Source organism: Mercurialis annua, linkage group LG7 (genome assembly GCF_937616625.2).
Source record: "Mercurialis annua linkage group LG7, ddMerAnnu1.2, whole genome shotgun sequence".
Lineage (NCBI taxonomy): Eukaryota > Viridiplantae > Streptophyta > Magnoliopsida > Malpighiales > Euphorbiaceae > Mercurialis > Mercurialis annua.
Window position 1 is genome coordinate 48,883,564 of NC_065576.1, and position 20,345 is coordinate 48,903,908.

At 31.6% G+C, this 20,345-nt stretch overlaps 3 protein-coding genes across 4 annotated transcripts; 2 read left to right on the forward strand and 1 right to left on the reverse strand.

The window, feature by feature from the left end:
- The first annotated feature begins 1,374 nt into the window (after positions 1 to 1,374).
- LOC126656196 (uncharacterized) lies at positions 1,375 to 6,633 on the forward strand. 2 transcript variants are annotated; one of them, XM_050350704.2, is made up of 15 exons: positions 1,375 to 1,603; positions 2,607 to 2,757; positions 2,922 to 3,003; positions 3,195 to 3,320; positions 3,488 to 3,592; positions 4,253 to 4,336; positions 4,453 to 4,568; positions 4,663 to 4,764; positions 4,849 to 4,962; positions 5,061 to 5,117; positions 5,233 to 5,299; positions 5,398 to 5,451; positions 5,548 to 5,622; positions 5,718 to 5,753; positions 6,265 to 6,633. In XM_050350704.2, exons 2-15 carry the CDS (start codon positions 2,738 to 2,740, stop codon positions 6,376 to 6,378), a joined length of 1,152 nt encoding a protein of 383 aa, XP_050206661.1. In that variant the 5' UTR covers positions 1,375 to 1,603; positions 2,607 to 2,737; the 3' UTR covers positions 6,379 to 6,633. The 2 variants fall into 2 exon arrangements, with proteins under 2 accessions (XP_050206661.1, XP_050206660.1); XM_050350703.2 differs by having other exon boundaries at positions 1,377 to 1,603; positions 2,922 to 3,033.
- Positions 6,634 to 8,017: 1,384 nt separating this feature from the next.
- Positions 8,018 to 8,845, forward strand: LOC126654928 (probable E3 ubiquitin-protein ligase XERICO). The gene has a single exon (XM_050348930.2). The coding sequence runs from the start codon at positions 8,166 to 8,168 to the stop codon at positions 8,562 to 8,564; it is 399 nt and encodes a 132-aa protein (XP_050204887.1). The 5' UTR covers positions 8,018 to 8,165; the 3' UTR covers positions 8,565 to 8,845.
- An 8,388-nt stretch (positions 8,846 to 17,233) lies between these two features.
- LOC126656357 (uncharacterized) lies at positions 17,234 to 19,592 on the reverse strand. Its single transcript, XM_050350902.2, has 2 exons — positions 19,163 to 19,592; positions 17,234 to 18,718 (listed from the first exon to the last, which is right to left on the reverse strand). The coding sequence occupies exons 1-2, from the start codon at positions 19,241 to 19,243 to the stop codon at positions 17,621 to 17,623; spliced, it is 1,179 nt and encodes a 392-aa protein (XP_050206859.1). The 5' UTR covers positions 19,244 to 19,592; the 3' UTR covers positions 17,234 to 17,620.
- Between the last annotated feature and the right edge of the window lie 753 nt (positions 19,593 to 20,345).

A 20,345-nucleotide genomic window follows, 5' to 3' on the forward strand; every position in this document is an offset into this window, starting at 1 on the left:
AAATTCATCTGCCCCTTTCAACTACAACTTAAGTCAACAATACCTAGCAATTATCCATTTCTCATTGAAAAAAAAAAACAAATGAATCATCAATATAAACTTTGACAAAACTTGCCCAACTTACATTTAGCTCAATTTTTTTCTTTTCTAATTTTACTCAAATAGGTTTTGAACTTAGACATGTTCATATCTACCATAATGTAATAGTTTTTGAATTATAAAAATAAATTTGCTAACCTAAATTTAAGACACTTGTCCGATGCATATGACTTCAAAAATTTGAAATATAAGGAATATAATCAAGTCTAGTTAGTCGACAAATTATTCGTGATTGATTCGAGAAATATTTAAAGTTGATTTGATACTAATCACGTTTGAATTATTAAAGTTAACTATCGAATCGAGTTTGAACATCAAAACATTCTCTACATAATTTTATGAGTCTAATTAAATTTTGATGGTTTTACTTTTTACATCACTTGGCTTTGAGACTCTTGACCTATGCCTTGGGCCCTAACCCTAACCCTGAATTGGGTACATAAGATTTAATATCTGTGGTCCTAGCTTGGTTGGATTGATCCCCCACCGAGCAGGTTTGGCTGGGTCGATTTGGACACAAACATTGACCTGGCCGGTCTCTCATAAAACACCATTTAGAAATTAAGGTTAATCACTTCACATCTTTAATAATGACAAATATATTCAGTATATTTTTATAAATAGAAAAGGGGGATACTCGCGAAAAGAATCCTCCCAAACGTTTCACTCGACTTACTCCTACCAGACTCTCCTTAACATTTGCGCTTTTTCTTCCTTCATTAGCTGGAAAGTGGAAGATATGCTTTCTGTATATGAATAAAAAAGGAAAAAGCTTTAAAATCATAACTCGACAGTTTGTTATCCAACGTTTATAACATTTGAACTATATTGATATTTTAGTGAAAATAAATTCAATAACTATACTTCACCACGTTACACGTAGATATTTTTTTATCTTATAATAACTTTTTAAAAGTCCACTTTTAGAATTTTATTTTAAATATTAAATCATTAATATAATCTAATTTTTTTTGCCAAATTAATATAATCTAATTAATCAAAAATTAATAGCATATTTAATGAACATGTAAATAAAGATTAAATTGGCATGATCATATTATAACTCAACTATGCTGCAGTCTAAGCTGAAATTTCAAAGTCCACCAACTCAAGACCTAAAATATTAAATTCCAAAAATCAACAAAAAAAATAAACAGAAACAACCAAGAAACAAAAACAAGGACAATTTTTCTTAAAATTGTCAAGTTTTCAAACCAGATTCTTTCTTTTTGGTAAATTATTAATTTAAAGTTCAATCACAAATTTCACTTAATTCACTATAAAGAATTCCATTTAAAACTACTAAAAAGGAACTTTCTTTTTAATGTTTTGAAATATTTTAACAAAAAAGTACAAATCCCATTAATCCAATTAATACCCTTTTTTGTATCGAATTTTACCGGTTTTTTTCTTTTAATTTGAAAACTGGGTCACGAGTTTTCTCAATTTGACTCGTTTTAGAACCCAGATTTGAATTGGGTATCTCGTGATCTGTTAAATTCAGGTGCGTTTCATTTCATTCAGTTATAGTTGCAGTTAGGAACAGTAGCTTCAAATTGTGTATTTTAGCTTTGAGTTTATTTATTGAGCAATTGAAGTGATTAGATTAGGTTCAATTACAAGTAATTCTAGTAATTTTCTTAATCAGGTGAAGCTGTGTAGGTTTTTGCATTGTTTTGTGGTCATTTTCTAATTATTAATCTTTGTGATTCAGTTAACAGATTTTGTTGTATTGCTGTTTTTTTGGGGGGAGTAGTTTAATTAGCTAACTGGGGATCTGGGTTTTATTTATTTGGTTGATTAAATGTTAAGGTTTATGAGTTAGTCAAAGAGGGCCAATAGGCTTAGTTGATGAATTATTTATTTGTCGAAAGGGCTACATGATTAATCCTCCAAACTTCGTGTAGAGGGTTTGTATGTCTGTGTCTGATGTGATGTTTAGTTCATGAAATTGAGTATAGTTCGGAATGTTGTTATTCATGTATCGCGGTTGGAATGTGAGGTACCGTTATTGATACAGAGTTTTGAATTTGCGCTGTGGGATTCGTGTATCGGGATTGGAATGTAAGATACTGTTATTGATACGGTGTTTTGAATTTGTACTGTGGGATTCGTGTATCGGGATTGGAATGTAAGATATTGTTATTGATACGGAGTTTTGAACTTGTGCTGTGGGAATGATATATTGTGAGCTTGAGAATAAGCAACTTTCTTATTTGGAAAGGAGACCGAAAGAAATTGATCATCTTTGTTTAATTTCAGTTCCTCATCACATTTATACAGGAGCTAACGTTTTCTCTTTGTCATGGACAACAATCTTATTAGAAGTGACAAAAAAAACTGGTTCAGCTATAATAATGTGTGCATCTTATGATCATTTTGTGCAAGCTGATTCGCCGTGCTGCATCGTTTCAATTAGAACTTCTCTTCTGATTTTGTTGTACATTGGAATCCTGAAATAGAGTAATAATTCTTATGATGCTGATACTCCATTTACTGTTAAACAGGTCTGATATTGCTCACCTGAATCTCTCTATCTGCTCTATAGAGAGGTGTCAACTTAGAATGTGTTGAGCAAGCAACTTACAGCTCACATGCTACATTGCTGCTCATATAAAGTCAGTTGATTACAAATAGAATGGGAAACTTTCCTCAAAGGTTCGAATCTTCAAGTGGTTTTTTCCATTTTACCGAAACATCTCGTTCATTTTACCTATGCTTGAAATATCTATCCCTATTTTAGAAAATTTAGATAGTTCTAGTCTAGTTGTCTTGTGCATATGGTATTCGCTGTAATTGATTTTTAGACATTGTTCCTGCAGTACGGCTCGCAGAAAACCAAATGAGTCAATGAGGCTTATTGTGACAACTTTTCTTGGAGTAGCTTTGGGCTTCTTGATAGGGGTATCTTTTCCATCATTGTCACTTTCTAGGGTATGCAAATGAAGAGGCTCTTTTCCATGTTATTTTTGTGCTTAAAATCTATTTCATTTTAGTTTCTTTCTCATGTATTTACATGGTTATGCCCATAGTTTTGATTTACTTCGATAAATAAGCTATCTGATACAATTTTGCATTCTTTCTAAATTTGGTAGCTCAATATTTCATCCAGTCTCCTTCCCGCTGTTGATATCTCATACATTAATCAGAAAACAGATTGTTGGACTTCAAAGAAGAGTAACTACACTAATCAAGAGCAAAAATCAAATGATACATCAAAGGTATGTGCCTTTAAGTTGGTCAAATGATTTCTGTGTATATTTACATGAACTGAGTTGCAGTATTCTCTTTGTTAAAAAATGAAGAAAAGGCTCTCTGACCAAGAGAAATACATATGATGTTTGACCAAAATGTCTAACTTTTTGCATGCATTTTCATGACTGTTCAGATTTGGGTCCCTATGAATCCACGTGGTGCAGAAAGACTTCCTCCAGGAATTGTTGAAGCTGAGTCCGATTATTATTTGCGGAGGTTGTGGGGAAATCCTAGTGAGGTATTTAGTCTCTTGTCTTTTATGTTGGATAACTTGGCACAGAACTCGGATTTTGAAATACACGTAACTCATATTTCTATCAGATTTGCTTTAGTGTAATATGTGTGGACTGGTACTTGCATTATATGGCTTCACCATAGTTAACATGCCTGTTGGTATACAGTTTCTGGCATCTTTCCCGTGCACTTGATGCTACAGTTTGGCTTGGGAAAAGGAGGGACAAGAAATAGGTCACTTGTAAACTAAGTAGTATTGATAATCTACTCTAGCAAAGTTGAGGAAAAAAAGAAAAGAAAATTCTTTTTTCATGGGATATTTTCAAGGGAAAAAAACAACTATGAAGAGGGAATCCAGAATCCGAAAATACATTGTCAATGTGTGCATGCAACTTGCCAGTAATTTTCATGCTTATTTCTTATTCGTATAGACAATACTACAGGGCCAGAACTGTTATTAACTTTTTTTTTAAAAAATTCTTCATACATTTTAATACAAATATGATTGCTGTTTCATTTTAATCTATTTTATTTATTATTATTTTCACGAATACTTTCCATGGTTGAACTTGAAACAAAATAGCAAATAGTCTTTTATCTGAAAAAAACTCAGTGAATATATAATTAAATAGGTTAAGATGTTTGAACATGTTGGCTTCTGCAGGACCTGACCAGCGCACCGAAATATCTTGTAACATTCACTGTTGGTTATGATCAAAGAAAAAATATTGATGCAAATGTTAAAAAGGTGAGTTTTCCTTAGTTGTCACGAAGTACCAGACGTATCTATGTGCAAATTGACGCTTGTGTTAATGAGCACGCCTAGCATGTGTGAGAAAGGATCTAATTGTTTTTATTTTGCAGTTTTCAGGTGACTTCACCATCCTTCTATTCCATTATGATGGACGAGTGAGTGAATGGGATGAATTTGAGTGGTCCAAGCGGGCTATTCATGTGAGTGTTAGAAAGCAGACCAAATGGTAAAGCACATTTGCAAACTTTAGCGTGAATTTCGTTATGTATGGTTTCCTTGAATGATGCTTGAGAGATAAGCTCTTTGCGACATTTTCCCAGGTGGTATGCCAAGCGTTTTCTGCATCCTGATATTGTTGCACCATATGACTACATTTTTATATGGGATGAAGATCTTGGAGTTGAGCATTTTAATGCTGATGAGTAAGTTCTGTAAATAAAGTCACACATCTACTATTTCTATATAAAGTTATTCGACTAAAAGCATTTATTACTATGCAATTTAAGATATGTAAGAATTGTGAAGAAGCACGGCCTGGAGATTTCACAGCCTGGTTTGGACCCTAACAAAGGGTTAACTTGGCAGATGACAAAGAGAAGAGGTGATCGTGAAGTTCACAAGTAAGAACTGTATTTATTGGAGTTCATGTATAATTCTTTTTAAAGAGTAATTGTTTTTTGAATTAATAATTATATCTTTCCCTTTGAATATATGTCAGAATTACGAAAGAGAAACCAGGCTGGTGCAGTGATCCACTTCTACCACCCTGTGCAGCGTATGAATTTTTGAGTATTTTTGTGTCTATTGTTGCTTTATAACTTTGGATCTCGTGATGTTCATCTGTTAGTGTTATATTAATATCTCATGAGCATGACCTCTTGTGCGAGCAGGTTTATCGAGATCATGGCTCCTGTGTTTTCACGAGATGCATGGCGCTGTGTGTGGCATATGATTCAGGTGTGCAACTTGTTTCTCTTCATCACTTATTAGCTTTCTTTTGCTCTCTTTCTTCCCTTTGGTCTGTTATAGTAAAATTTGATTGCAATACGCTGCAGAATGACTTGGTTCATGGATGGGGTCTTGACTTTGCTCTTAGAAAATGTGTAGAGGTAAACGACCCGCTTTCTCCTCCGCTGATTTACTGCATTCTTAGTGTTTCTTTTTTATGATCAGACTCTTATACTAAGTTAATGTCTTCTAAACAGCCGGCCCATGAGAAGATAGGAGTTGTAGATTCTCAATGGATAATTCATCAAACTGTTCCCTCGCTCGGGAACCAGGTAAGTAGATACCGGAGGCCTTAGTCAATTATTTCTTCCTCTTTATTCCTTCTTAAAACACGCTGAACTGATATTCATATCACTACTTTTGATAGGGTGAATCAAATAATGGAAAGGCTCCATGGCAAGGGGTATGCAAAGCACATTTTCTTTTTCCTCATTTGCGCTGAATCTTATTTCTGCCTGCTTCTCCCTTTGCATCTATGTTGCATGGAAACAGAAATACTGAAATGAGAAATGCTGAAATAGAAAACGGGGAAACTGACAGTTTTTTTTACAACTATAGGCTATAATTTTAACGTTTTGGAGTTTGAGAATCATTTCCGGAAACATAATTGAAACGCCGAAACATAGAACTCAACAAGTTTCCGTACAACATAGCTTTGCATCAAACACTCATTTGCATCATATAGAGAGTTTGTGGATTGGTGTTTGGAAAGATATTATGTGCAACTCATTTTAGTATGGTCTAAGAGTTACCGCAACAATAGCATGCTACATTGAGAGTGTCTCTTATGCGTGTCTCCTGGTGCCGTTATTCCAGAACGTCTTTCTCATCAAAACTTCGTAATTTGATATTAGTCGCAGACGCAAGTTGTTGATGTGATGAAAAATGCTGAGTTTTCTTTCCGGTTGTTGCAGGTGAGGGAGAGGTGTAGGAAGGAGTGGACAATTTTCCAAAACCGAATGACGTATGCGGAAAATGCGTATTTTAAGGCATTGACGAATGATTCGTCAAATTCGACAGCTCATTAGAGGAAGCAGCAACGGCAGAAGCTGATGTACACTACCATCCTTACAGGCTACAGCACAGCTTAAGGGTTCACACATATATCTTGTAGAATTTCTGTTACTGTTAATTACTCATTAGTAGTTATTAATCACTAATGATGATAATTTTTCCACCTATGAATCTTGATGCATTTTAAATCCCATTGTAGAGTTGTCAATAGGGAAGAGATTAAATAATCCTTTTTTGTAAAATGAATTTTTGTGTTTTTTGTTTCTTCATTTAGTCCTTATGATTGTGATCTATATATTTTGCTTTCAAATTACTGAAACAACCTTTTCGTAATTCAATTGCCTCCGGAAAATTTACATCTACGTGTTTAAATTTTATATTCTTGATAACTTGAATTAGTAATTAAAGAAATAAATGATTTTTATTGTTTAATTGATTCAATAATTTTGTGGCTTTTTTTTATTCATAGAAAATTAGTTGTATTTTAAATGAAAAATTAAAATGGTCTGATTTTTAATTTTTAATCAAACTGATTGAGGCTAGTGATCTTATTCTTAAAACACTGCTTCCAATTATGAGAAAGAAAATCCAAAATTCTAATAAGATGTACAATTGTATGCAACATACTTCAATTCACATTATAGACACCTTAGTTTAAGGTTTTCTTGCCGTGGAATTTGAATTTATCATAATCATCGTCATAATCATCATAATGTATTTCAAGAAAAATTAACAACATCAAACCTAGACCTGGTTAATTCTTATTTGTGGTTATATGTAGATCGTTTGTATTTTATACAAATACAATTAAGCTAAACAAAAAAACAATACAATTAGTAATCGCGTTTGATATATAAATTTCAAACACGATACATCTATATTACAAACGGTTTACATAATATAACATATAAAGATGGGGTTAAAGTGGAACTAAATTTAGGTCTTGTTATTTTTATCCTTTAAAAATCAATATAAAGATCTTTAAATTAGCGCTAGAATAAAAGCTATACATTAGCAAATTCAGGATACATTATTTAATGGTCTGGCCAAAACAAGATTTTTATTACAATGATAAACCTCTTTATTGTAAATTAAACTTATAAATTTTTATACTAATATAAATTTTAATTCTTCAAAATAACAGCAACTTAAAAATTTAAAACCATCATAAAAATTTAGCAAAACCAACGACAGTTTGCGATAAACAAACTGACACGAACTAAAAGATCTTAAAGTAAAACAGTCGACCGACGAGGTTGTGATCCCGACTAGTCATACATGTATCCGTTACGATTTGTCGTGTTCCCGACCTTAGAAAAAGAAAATGATTATAGCAGTACAAAATCATTGAAAAAAGTGAGCACCTCACGCGGCTCTAAGAAAATCAAGAAACTTCGATTGAAAACTGGAGGTTGCCACCAGTCAGCACCTCCTTCACCACCACTATACAACATCTCCCACGTGTCCTCTTCTTTCATTTTCTTCCTTAAATAAAGTCCCCATCCTTGTCTTTTTCCCATTATTACAACCATCAATCATCTCTTACAAACTCTACACGTATCTCACACGTGTACCCCTCCATTTGGTCTAACCATGGTTAACCCAACATAGGATCATATCTATATTTAGCCTTAGCCCACTCCCACTTTAAATTTCATAGTACCACTATTTGGAGGCAAAACCCATCCTTCATTTCCCAACCAAAAAAAAAGGATATCAGACGAGAGCGTTTGTGGAAGAAATTGAATCTACAGCATTAGCAGATTGCTGTCGAGCGTTTATAACTCGTCGGAAATTAAAGATGGGGATTTCGAGTTTTCCTAGTGGAGCGGAAGGGGTGCTACCAATCTTGGTGATGAACACATTACTAACAGTCGCTTATTTCAAGAACATGGTAAGGTCTTTGGCTTTTGTGTTGATGGGTGCTAATTCTTGGATTCAAGTTGAAGATTATGACCAAACTAATGGGTTTTTTCAAGAAAATGTATCTCAAGAGAGGAGAATTTCAATTACCCAATTCAAATCTTGTTGTAATAATAATAATAGAGTGGAGTGTTGTGTGTGTTTATGTGGGTTTGAGGAGGAAGAGGAGATTAGTGAGTTGTCTTATTGTAAGCATTTTTTTCATAGGAAGTGTTTGGACAAGTGGTTTGATAATTATAAGCATACTACTTGTCCTCTTTGTAGATCTGTTCTTTAGATTTTGTTGTTAGTTAGGCTTATGGGGAAGTTGGGATATTAATTTGTCCTAAAAATAGATATACTTTTTTTGTTAGATTTTAATATTTTGGGTGTGATTTTTGAGCAAAATATGATGTGAATCTTGCTTTTTATGGAGCAGTGGAGCATGAGTTGCTACATTTGTTTGTACAACTGTTATGAATAGTTATTATGCCACTTGAGAGTTGAGTGTGTAATGATAATAGCATTTCATGGTCTAAATGTTGTACATAGTGATGAATGGATTAAAGTATTGTAACATATGTTTGTAGAGTTGTTTGGCTAACTGCATTTACTTCTGATTCCACTCGAATTGGAACATCGAAGCAGTATTTTAAAAACCGAACTGAACTGAAAACTGACTTGTTGAATAAATTATGTAAAAGAAATAAATTTTAGATAGGGTTAGTGTCTAATCGGATGAACCAGCAGCTTAACCGGTTTGGTTTTTTTAATCTGGTTTGGTTTTTGTTCTATAATAGAGAGCTAATGATATTGAGCTATGAAGAAGCCTTTACCGGGCTAAAAGTTTAATGGGTCCTAAACCTGCCAAATGGATTATCCACCACCTCTCAGTTCACATTTTTCATTCCTAATCGATATATTTCAACATATAAAACACTAAATTGATCGTAATTTTGCAATTTAAATATTAAAGTTGTTTTTTACATTTAAGAATTCTTCGGTTTGTTGCCATAACCAATTAATGGTCACACGTAATATCAAATAAGTTAACTAGTCTAGCTCTTGAAGACCAAGTTGTACAAGTTCGGGAGTTCGACTTCCGATTTTCTCAAAGCTCTATTTGTGATAAAAAAAAATAGCTAGTCTTATTTTTTAAATTAAAATTTAAAATAATTAATTTATTTTGAAAATAATTATATATATAAAAATAACTTTTAAATTGTTTATTAAAAAATGATCTATCATTTAAAATTTTAATAGTAATAATATGAACTATCAATAAAAAAACAAAAAAAAGTAATAAAAGAAAACCCGCCCTCCGATTAATAAATTAATCGGCAACGGCTATCTCACATTTTATATATATAAAAAAAGAGTTGTTCTTTAGAAAGTAATCAATGGATTTGATTACTTATATCATAATTACGTCACTAATTTCATTTCTTGCTCTTTGTTTTGGATAGACTTGTTCATGGCTGTGCTCGGGCCGGGCCAGCCGGCTTACTTATTTTTATGTAAGTTCAAACCCGACTGCACCTGAAACGAGTTTCATATAGCAATAAAAATTCAAAGTCGTCTATAAAATAGTAATTTTTCTCGGGATCAATCAGATCTCGGGCTGGACTTGGCACTGTTGTTCATATTCGGCCCAAGGTAGACGGGTTTGAACGACCCGACAGATACTCAAACCTATCAACAGGTCTAGTTTTAGTGGATATCCTTTCAAATTCAATTGTAATGTGTTAAGCACTTTTGCTTATTTATCTATTAATTGTTTTCAAAAAGAAGTAAAATGAATATTTTATTCTAATCTTCTATTATTGATACCTTTTTGAACATGTTATTTTTTATAAAATAAAATACACACATGAAAGTTATAAACATTCGAGTGTCATCTTAACCACAAACGATGGACAAAGTTTAGCTAGTGCGATAATCATCATTATAATCTCTTACAATTAGATCGTTGAATCGTTTAACCATGTGGATTCATGTTCATCAAATTGTCATCTTCAATAATTATTTGATAGAAAAAATTTAGCATCAAAATAATTTTTAAAAATGCATCATTATGTTTTAGGATCTTTGGCCAATTTAGAATTTTTTTGAGATGCAACCTAATAAAACTTAAAAGAAATTTGATCAGATCAGTGATACAACGAGAAAATTTAGTCGGGCGAGAGGGGGAAGGGTGCGAAATGTAAAGAAACAAATTTAATCAACAATTTTTTTTATATCTACTAGAACAAAGTTTAAAATTATTTTCTTTTTTTAAGAAAAATTTGCGTCCCCGGCCAGTTCTGACCCAAGACAAACGCATGACTCTTCATGTAAGTGACTCGGTCACTAAATAGAACAAAAAATCACCAACATAAATTAAAAAAATCTTAATAAAATTTATAATATTAAGTATGCATCCAACATTGAAAAATTGAACCAAACAGAAAAAATCTTTAATTTTTTTAGAGTCTCTATCTATAAATTATATAAAATATGTATATTATGGGTGAAATATGTATTTTTGATGCGCGTTTTATTTATAGGTTTTTCCAAGTAATTAATAGAGTATAAATGCATATTTTTAAGGATATTATGCTTGAAAAGGTGTTTGTTTTGCAGGTATATGCGTTTGAAGTGAAGTGGAGCATCGCCGAGCGAAATCGACAAAGTTTGGAAGTTTTTGAAGAAATCAGTAAGGAATTGCCGAATTTCCCATTATTGTCAAGTTCCTTGGAACTCGGCATTGGAGAACTCGGCAGAATTGCCTACTGAACTGCAATCCTGCCGAGTTACAAAGAAGTGCCGGATTCCCCAAATCCGGCACTATTGAGGAATCCGGCACTTTTGCATTACGAGCTTAAAAGCTGAAAATTCTTTTTCAAAGCGGTTTTGGACTAGGATTCAGTTACAACTCTTACATTACTTCAAGGACTTTTCCACCATATAAAAACATCTTAAGATTATGTATTGTAGTTTTTCATTATTTTCTATTTTACAAACAATTTATCTTAACTTAATTTTGTTTTAGTCCTTAGAGTTATTTAAAGATTTAATTTTTCGAAACTTTGATTCGAAGACTTGTGTTCTGAATAATTCCAGATTTTTAATTCAAGTATTTTTCTTTCATATTATTTAATTATGTTTATTACTTTTGAGTTATTGATTTCATCAACTATGTTTATTAAATCTTTTAAATTTAGGATATTGTGAGTAATATGAGTTTAATTCAAATCTGAAATTTAATATTCTATCTTTCATTATTCTTGCAATTCTTGTTATTAAGTTTAATGCTTATAATTGAGTAGCTAACAATTATATGATACTAAAAAGATTTATGTTTACGTCACTAAAGTAAATTTATTGGAAGAGATAACAAGAACGTAACTACAAAACATGAGTCCGTCTGCTATGTTTGTGTTGCGTGACATGTGTGGATAACTATTTTTATAATGCTTTGTTTATAATTGTCGGGTTAGTTTCTATTATCCTCTAAGCCGTGACAGTAATGACGATTCGGAGTAATCAGATTATAACAATAGGTTAGCATCGTCTACGAAATAGGGGGTTAACGAAGTTAGATCTATCCGCCATTGCAAAGAATGATTAAAATTAGGATTGTTAGAGATTAGAATAAAGATTTGAAGGATTGCCATATGAAAACAATATTCTAGATTTGTTTTTTATCATTGTATTCCTTATTTTATTTACAGTTTTAGTTTAATTAATTAAAAATCAAATCGATCAAAATTAGTTAGTTCAAATAATAATTAATTAACTATTTTGTACTAAATTCAATTCTTTATGGATTCGACTCGTATTTATCACTTTATTACTTGTTTTATCGATATTGTTCACTTGCAATTTATACTTTTCCACAAAAGGTTATTATGGTCTTTTAAAACACCCAGATGAAGGTTAAATCAGGTAAAATGTGTATCTATAAGATATTAAAATTTTAATTTAAAACCTCTCATAACCCATACAAATAAAAGTCTCCAACATAATTGGATATAATGTGTCTTTCTAATTGCACACAATTTTTTTTATATAATTTTTTTTTATGGATTTCAAGCAATCACACATGTAATTTTGTTTTTTAAAAAAAAATCATTTTTAATAATCAAACATAGACAACATGCATAGCATTATTCACATACCGCTTTACAAAAGTAAAATTGATATTACAAAACTAAAACAAAAGTTGTTATTTATTGAAGTATAAACTAATTAAGGGATAGAATTAATATATAAATACTGGAACAGTTCTTCATTAGACCGGATTCGTAAAAGATGTATAACCAAACCACTTTAATGTTAAAAAAATGTACACATTTTTTCTAACATTCGATTGGTCGAGTTCGTGTATCATGAATCCGGTCTAAGTAAAAATTTCCTTAAATATTGATGCATACTGTAATTTTAATAATACATAGAAAAGCATGTTTTAATTTAGGGCATGATGATCGTACTAATAATATCTAAACATCTTGTGTTCCAACTTAATGAACTCCTCAGTTACAGCATCAACATTCTTGCTATGAATATCTTGACCACCAACCCTAACATGAATAGACTTTGATCTTTCATCTTCTACTACAGCCGCTTGATTCTTCTTCATCATCATCGGACGGTCGATAACACAGTAGTCATAAGCACCATTGTTGTTGAGCGATGAGCTCTGCAAGCTGTCGGAAAACTCCCAGATGTAGTGGCGGTGCTCGGCGTGATGGTGGTGGTTTTGGTGGTGGCCTGACATTAATTTCTTGTTTCTGATAGTATTTTTGGTTTGCTTTGAAGATGTATGTTATGATTTTTAGGGTTTTGTTAGGTTCTTGAGTTGGGTTTTTATAGTAATAGTGTTGCTGATATTTGATAAGAGTGAATCTAATTCTCTTTACTTTTTGACAAATATTTAAAATATATGCCAATTTGCTGGCCAGCTTTGTTGAAATTAAGAATATGAAAAGTGAAGAATATATAGGCTTGATCATTTATTTATTTGAAATAATTACTACTATCAATTAAATTAGGTTTTGATTCATTAACAACTTTAATTTTTGATAAAATATAGTATTTATATATTTACAACTTTAGCTCTTGTCAAATATACTAAGACTTAAAAGTTTGTCATATATACAATTATCTTTTAGACATTTGCCAAATATGTGTACTATTTATTTTGAGCTCACATACTGTAGCGCGATGTTAATTATGTGTTTAGTGTATAAAATAAATCATATATAAAACATCACGGCACATAGTTTCAAACATATTGTGCATATATTTGGCAAAAAATTAAAAAAACATAGGTAAATGACAAATTAAAAATTATGACAAATTGGCAAACATGATAAAGATTTGGACAGTTTGACACATTCTGCCTTTATTTGAAAAAAAATTAACTCAGTTGTTCCTAATAGAATTTAATGTGGTTTATGGAATCAAGCTTCTAATTGATTTTATGTCAATCGACTTCATCGATAATTTAATTATTAGACATAAAATTCATTTAATCCTAAATTTATTTTATTTTCAGTTCAACCATATATAATTAATGTATAATATCATCCCTATCAAATAAGACCAACTTGAGCTCTATTTGAGATATTTTTATAAATAGCATATATGTACATGTCTTTATGCTTTTTCTTGTTCTGGAATATCCATTGCTGTCAGTGGTATCTTATGATTCTTCCATGTGCCGATTAACATATACAGTAAAGGGGAATATTTGTTTTAATGGATTTAACTATTTTTTACTTTTAAATATACTTTTAATTATTAAAAAGACACCCTTGGTATTTTAGTCGTCCAATGACTTCAATCAATATATAACAGTTAATACTATAAAATATTGATTAATATAAGTTGTAAGGCCTTCATTTTATATTAATCAATATTCTATAGTATAACAGCATCAACATTTTTTGACCCCTCCAACTTTTCTTTTCAAAAGAATATGGCTGTAAAATTTTGATATTTGTATGAATAACCCCCCTTAACTTTTAATCATGGCTCCGCTCAGCTCGTTAGCAACGAAGAATTAAAAAATATATCGCTCGATTTCATCTTAAAATGGTGACAAAAGTGCATGTATAAACTATAAAGTCAAGTTAAGTTAAGTTGGTATAATTGTTTAAAACGATGTTAACTCTCGAGTTTGAACTACGAATCTTAGCAAATTGATAAAAAATGTTTAATATTTTGTGATGTTTTAGAACTTAAATACCAAAAATGAAATCAATCTAATTCACTTAAAACAATAAAATTAGAGGATGAGAGACATTAGACCAGTTTCTTTATGCAGCCTTATAGTTAATGGATCTCAAGTAAAGAAGAACAAAAGTATATATAATATATTAGTTTCATGACAGAAACAATAAAACAATTCAACCTCTCATTTATTTATTTTCTGACTTATTTAAAATATAAGATAGGTATCTGAACTTTTAAATATTTTTACTTTAGTATCTGAACTTATTTTTTGTTCAATCAAATGTATAAATTTATCAGTTATTCAACAATTTGATGTATATGACCTATTTTATAGATTAAAGTAATTAATAAATTTTAATACTAAAATGACATAAATATACACCTGATTTTCTAATTTATTATTCTTACTTCGTTTCTTTTATTTCTCCTTTAAGTATATTGTCATCTTATTTTTTATTTTATTTTTTTATTAGCTGGTATTTATAAATACAGTGATAGACTTAAAATTGATAATAATTTGTTTGTATCATTTAAATAAAGGAACAAAAATATATATTTATTTCTCTTTAACTTTTTATGTACATTTCAAGTCCATTATTAATCATTTTACCTTTTAAGAAGTTGAAAATTACTCAATAAATTTTTTAATAAAAAAATAAATAGGTTAGCTGTTTTTTTAAGAAAATAAAATATAAATCCATCTAACTATAAAGACCAACTAACTTATCAAAAAGACATTTGAGAAGATGTGAAATCTAAAGGATAAAAAAAGAATAAGAAAGACTTAAATGATGAAAAAGAACACATATTTAAATCATTTGATTTAATAACATATAAAATAGATAATAGATACAGATACATAAAGAAATTGACTAATTCAAACATTTAGTTCAACAAAAGAAAGTTCCTGCCGCAATAGAAAAAATTTGAAAATTTCAGATACTATTTAGGCATTTTTAGGGTTATTAATTATTATGATAAAGTGTTAAGCTTTTTTTATAGTATATTTTATCAATTTTACCATTGATAAAAGTAAATATATCTCATTTAATAATGATAACTGGACGGAAAATAACTTGAAAAAAATCACCATATTAATATATTTTTGGCCAAATCCATCTAAAGACCTTTGTACTTTTCACTTTTTTTCTTTAGGTCCTTATACTTTATTTTTGTATTATCTGATCCCTCTACTTACCTATTTTTATTTTCCAGATCCTTTATGAGTTTTTTCCTTTCCTTTTGTGTGACTGAAAGAAAAAAAGATTGTAAGTATAGGGATTGGAGGGAAAAAAATTGTAAATAGAGGGATTGGAAAGAACTTAAAAAGGACATGAAAATCGAAAATAGGTAAGTAAAAGGATCAGATAATACAAAAATAAAGTATAAAAATCTATAGAAAAAAAAGTGTAAAGTACATGGAACTCTAAATAGGTTAAGGTATATTTTTCTCAGAAAGAATAATTGTCCAAACGCATTTGATAAGTAAATTCTCTTAACAGTTTTTGTCCTCAAGGCATCTATTTCTTCCACATAAGTCCTTTTCGCCAATTAAAAAATATGGTGATTTTTTGGTGAAACGTGCTATGGACCCAATTGGCAGTATTTGTTAAATGCCAATCCAACCAGCCAATCTATTCCTGCCAGCCAAAAATATCTATAGAGATCCAAATATTCTTGCCTAAAATTTGTTTTATTTAGGGTAATTAAAAAGTTAATTAAAACTTAATAATAAGACTAATTAATATGGCCCAGATGGCAACATTAATTAGCTAAGATGTTGATCATGCAAAGAGAGGAATAATAACTTGGTATCCATTGCCAGCTTCATTGCCAGATAGACAGTTACCTACTTCTCCAATTTTAGAAAAACAAAAAATAATCATTTATTATGGAAGTAGATGGTCCATAAACAAACTAAAAAGAAAACTCAAACCGAGTAGAAATTGATCAATTACATGTATATAATTTGATTTTCTAAAAGAATAATATTATATTTCTTGAAATAATTAAAACGTATAATATACTGAGAGTCGTCTAAATATGATCTCTAATCTTTATCTTTTAACAAATTTTTAAATTTTGAAAAAACCGAACTAAACCGAATTTTACAACTCTAATTTGATTCCTACAATGGCGGAACTCGGGGGTTGAGGAGGGTTAGCCGGCCCTCCTTGCCGGCAAGGTGGCAAGGACCATGAACTTGTCCTTTGCTGTCGCCCTCCCAATTTGTTCAACAGTTACCAATGTATTAGATTATTTTTAAGTTTTTAGGGATAAAATCAGAAGTAACATAGCTTTTATTTCTTTTCTAATAGACATACCATTATCATTTAATTTTACAAAAAAATAGCTAAACAACACATCTTTTTGACTTTTTTTTAAAATAGTCAATTGACATGTCGTTTGAACTCAAAAAATAGCCGAACGACGTTTTTCTTTTTAAATAGTCGACCATCGAAATTACGCCCTTCTAATCGGAATCTTGATTCCGCCATTGGACCACAATGACAAAAAAATCAGAGAAGTATAGTAAGATACAACATCGTAAAAGACATAACAAACTCAGTAAGCTATTGACAACCAGACATAAGGAATCTAAGAGCATGTTCTTGCAAATAATTTCTTCTCTCCAATCAGTGGCTGACAGACATGGAGGTGTCGTCCTCCCATTCTCCTCCTACAATGTACTCATCAAATATCCAACTTAACAGAATGTCACATAATAAGAACACCACAAGCCAAGAATTCTGTGATCAATAACAGATCTAAACGCAATCAAATATAAAGAATAATGGTGTTAATGACAAGAATAAGTTTGTCTCAGAACAAAACTTCCCCGACCAAGTCGGGAAATATGATCGGAACCTCAAAACTACAGTCCTCTGCACCAGGTCAAATGGATATCAATCAAACCCTAATCCAGAAGAAAACTATTTACATTATCCGACCCCGTAAAATCCAGAAAGTTCGACATTTTCTCAAATTCGATTGTACTGTACCGATGACGATGCATAAGTGACGATGCATAGCAGCCGTCACGCCTTCGGACCTTCAGATGGAGTCAAACGATCCTCACCTCTCTGAGTAAGCTTTACATAAAACAGATAATTTAAGGTTGTCTGAGAAATTCAGTCACCCACTTTCTCTTATGCAATTCCCTGGCAGGAGGAATTTGTACTCATCGGCATTTTCTAATAAATAGGCTGGCAGATGAACAGCTGAGTAAGAATGCGGGATAGGTCCCATTTTCCCGATGATCTCTTTGAATGTGTACTCTTCTGGAAGCATGTCGAATAAATCAGCACCCTCGCAGATTTTTTTCTGAACTCTTTCGGGGTTTAAAAAACGCTTGAATCTGACTCTATCGTAATGACTGTAAGCTTTCATCTTGAATATAAACTCGCTAATTCGTCGGAAGCAAAAGCTGCAATGCCATCCTGCGTCTGCTAAAATGTCATCCGCCTGGCGGTAATGAGCATAGCGTGTCTTTCCAGTCTGATATCTATGGACTGAAGCTCTCCAGCTGTTATTATCCATGAAAAACTCAAAAGAATAGAGATAATTCTTCAGCCGAAGATGAAGTACTTGAGGTGTGTCGTCACACCATCTCAAGAGATTGATAGTATGCCTGCTTGGTATCTCATCTACGTCTGACATTATCAGCAAGTCGTCATCAGAAATCCCGGCAACTTTTATAAGCTGATCTAACGCCACTCGCTGATAAGCTTCCTCAATAAATGGATTCTCTCCTTTCCTAAATCTCCCTCCAATAGTTCCATAAGTTAATCTCGGCTCAACAAATTTGAACTGATCTCGATGGTTGGCAAAATCAAGAAGCTTTTCAGTGCCCGTAAATGTAGAGTTAGATTCTAGAAGAATGAACTGCGTCACATAAGGGTACAATTCCTTCCATCGCATCGTAAGAATGTCCAACTCATTACTAAACAACACTGCATCATAAACACGTCTTGGAAACTCACGAATCTTCCAACCATGGAGCTTGCAAAGATTCTCCATCGACACATTCTCATGATAATAATGCGGGATTTCGTTGAAGCTTTTAGGCGGTTTCTCCCAAAGTGGCCGAAGGAAATACGAAATCTTCTGCCCATGTACATAAATACCATAAACGCACGTAGGCACGAGAATAAATAGAAATAACAACGTCTTTAAATCAATGCCGCGGAGGATACACCGAAGTCTGTTCATACTCAAAACCTTGCCCGAGTCCTGCATATTCCGAAAATTCATTTTCAGGATTCAAAATTGAAATTATAAACCTCAGAAACAACAATATCCCATCTTTAATTCCAGTACGACACAAAATTAATGCTTAGAGATTATGATTAATCATAGTTTTTCAGCAAGCAAATAAAAACACACAGATCCTAAACAACCTAAAGTCATCAGCAGAGTGTGTTAAATTACTAGTTATCATAATTTATGAGTTTACTGATCAATTAGGTCCAGATTTTCAAATCTCAAACAAGTCTATAACTGAAAATTAAAATCAGTTAGCCATGAACTAACATTATACCATAAAACATAAATTCAATCAAAAGATCTAAACTTTCAGAAACTAAAATCCCTAATAAACAGATCAAATTAGCTTCAAATGATAAAAATATAATCAAACCCATTAAAAAAAATTCCAAAAATTAATTAAAAAATTACCTGGCCACAAACATCACCACATATATCATCAGTCTTCTTCGAGCAATAATGCCCACCATTTTCACTCATCATCCACCACATTTTCCCACCCAAAATAAATTTTCACCCAAATCAAAACCAGATCACGAGTCCCAATATAACCCAGATAAATTACCAAAAAATTAAGCCGACCCAGAAAAATTAAGCCGTTAATTCTCACTCTAATTAAAAACCCACAAATTTCTATCAAACAATCACTGAAAAACTTGAAAATTAACAGAGAAAAAAGGGCTGAAAAATGAATTAAATTATTAGGGTATGAATAAAAAGAGTCTATTGTTAATGGGTAGCAGATGTAAAGACTAAAGACTCTGTGGTGTCATATGGGTCTCTTTGTTTCTCTCTCTAAAATTTTTATTTTGCTTATGATGAAGGAGAGAGAAAGAAATAGCCGTTTACGTTGATATTATATAGATTAAGCAAAATAGTTTAGTTTGACTAATCTGCCCTTATAGTTTGTTTCGGTTAAGGGAAGTTGCGGTTGGATGATTTGGTAATTAGGTGTTACTACGCGTCTACGACTCGCTCAAGACAACTGTCCCTCGTGGCTAAGTCGAATAAGAAAGTTTTTAGGACGCTACTTAACTAAGGGATAAGGTACAAAAATGACCTTAATGTTTACTTAAAACCCCACTTTGACCCTTTTATGTTTTTCGGATCTCAATTTGGACCATTGTATTTCTTTCTTTAACAAAAAAACACGCAAATTAACGGCAATATCACTCCCGTTAAACTGTTTGACGTGATATTTTTTCCCCACCATAAGGTACAAAAATAATCCTATTTAACCACTTAATGTATTTTGGATCTCAACTTTAACTTTAATGTTTTTTTCCAATTAGATGTCTCCATCGGGGATGAGCAAAAAAAATCGAACGACCGAATTAATCGACAGAACCATTGACTTTTGTTTGTTTCGGTTATAAGTTTAGGCTCGATCGGTTCGGCTTTCGATATTAAAAACCCGGTTTTGGTTATCAGTTTGGTTTGAAATTTAAATTATTCAAATCAATCGAATCGATTATATTAACCAAACATTAAAAAAATCTTACATTTTTTCGGTTTTAATCGAACCGACTAAATTACCCGACCTATTCACTTAGTTCGGTTTTGAATTTTTTTTTATTTGGTCGGTTTGATTTTC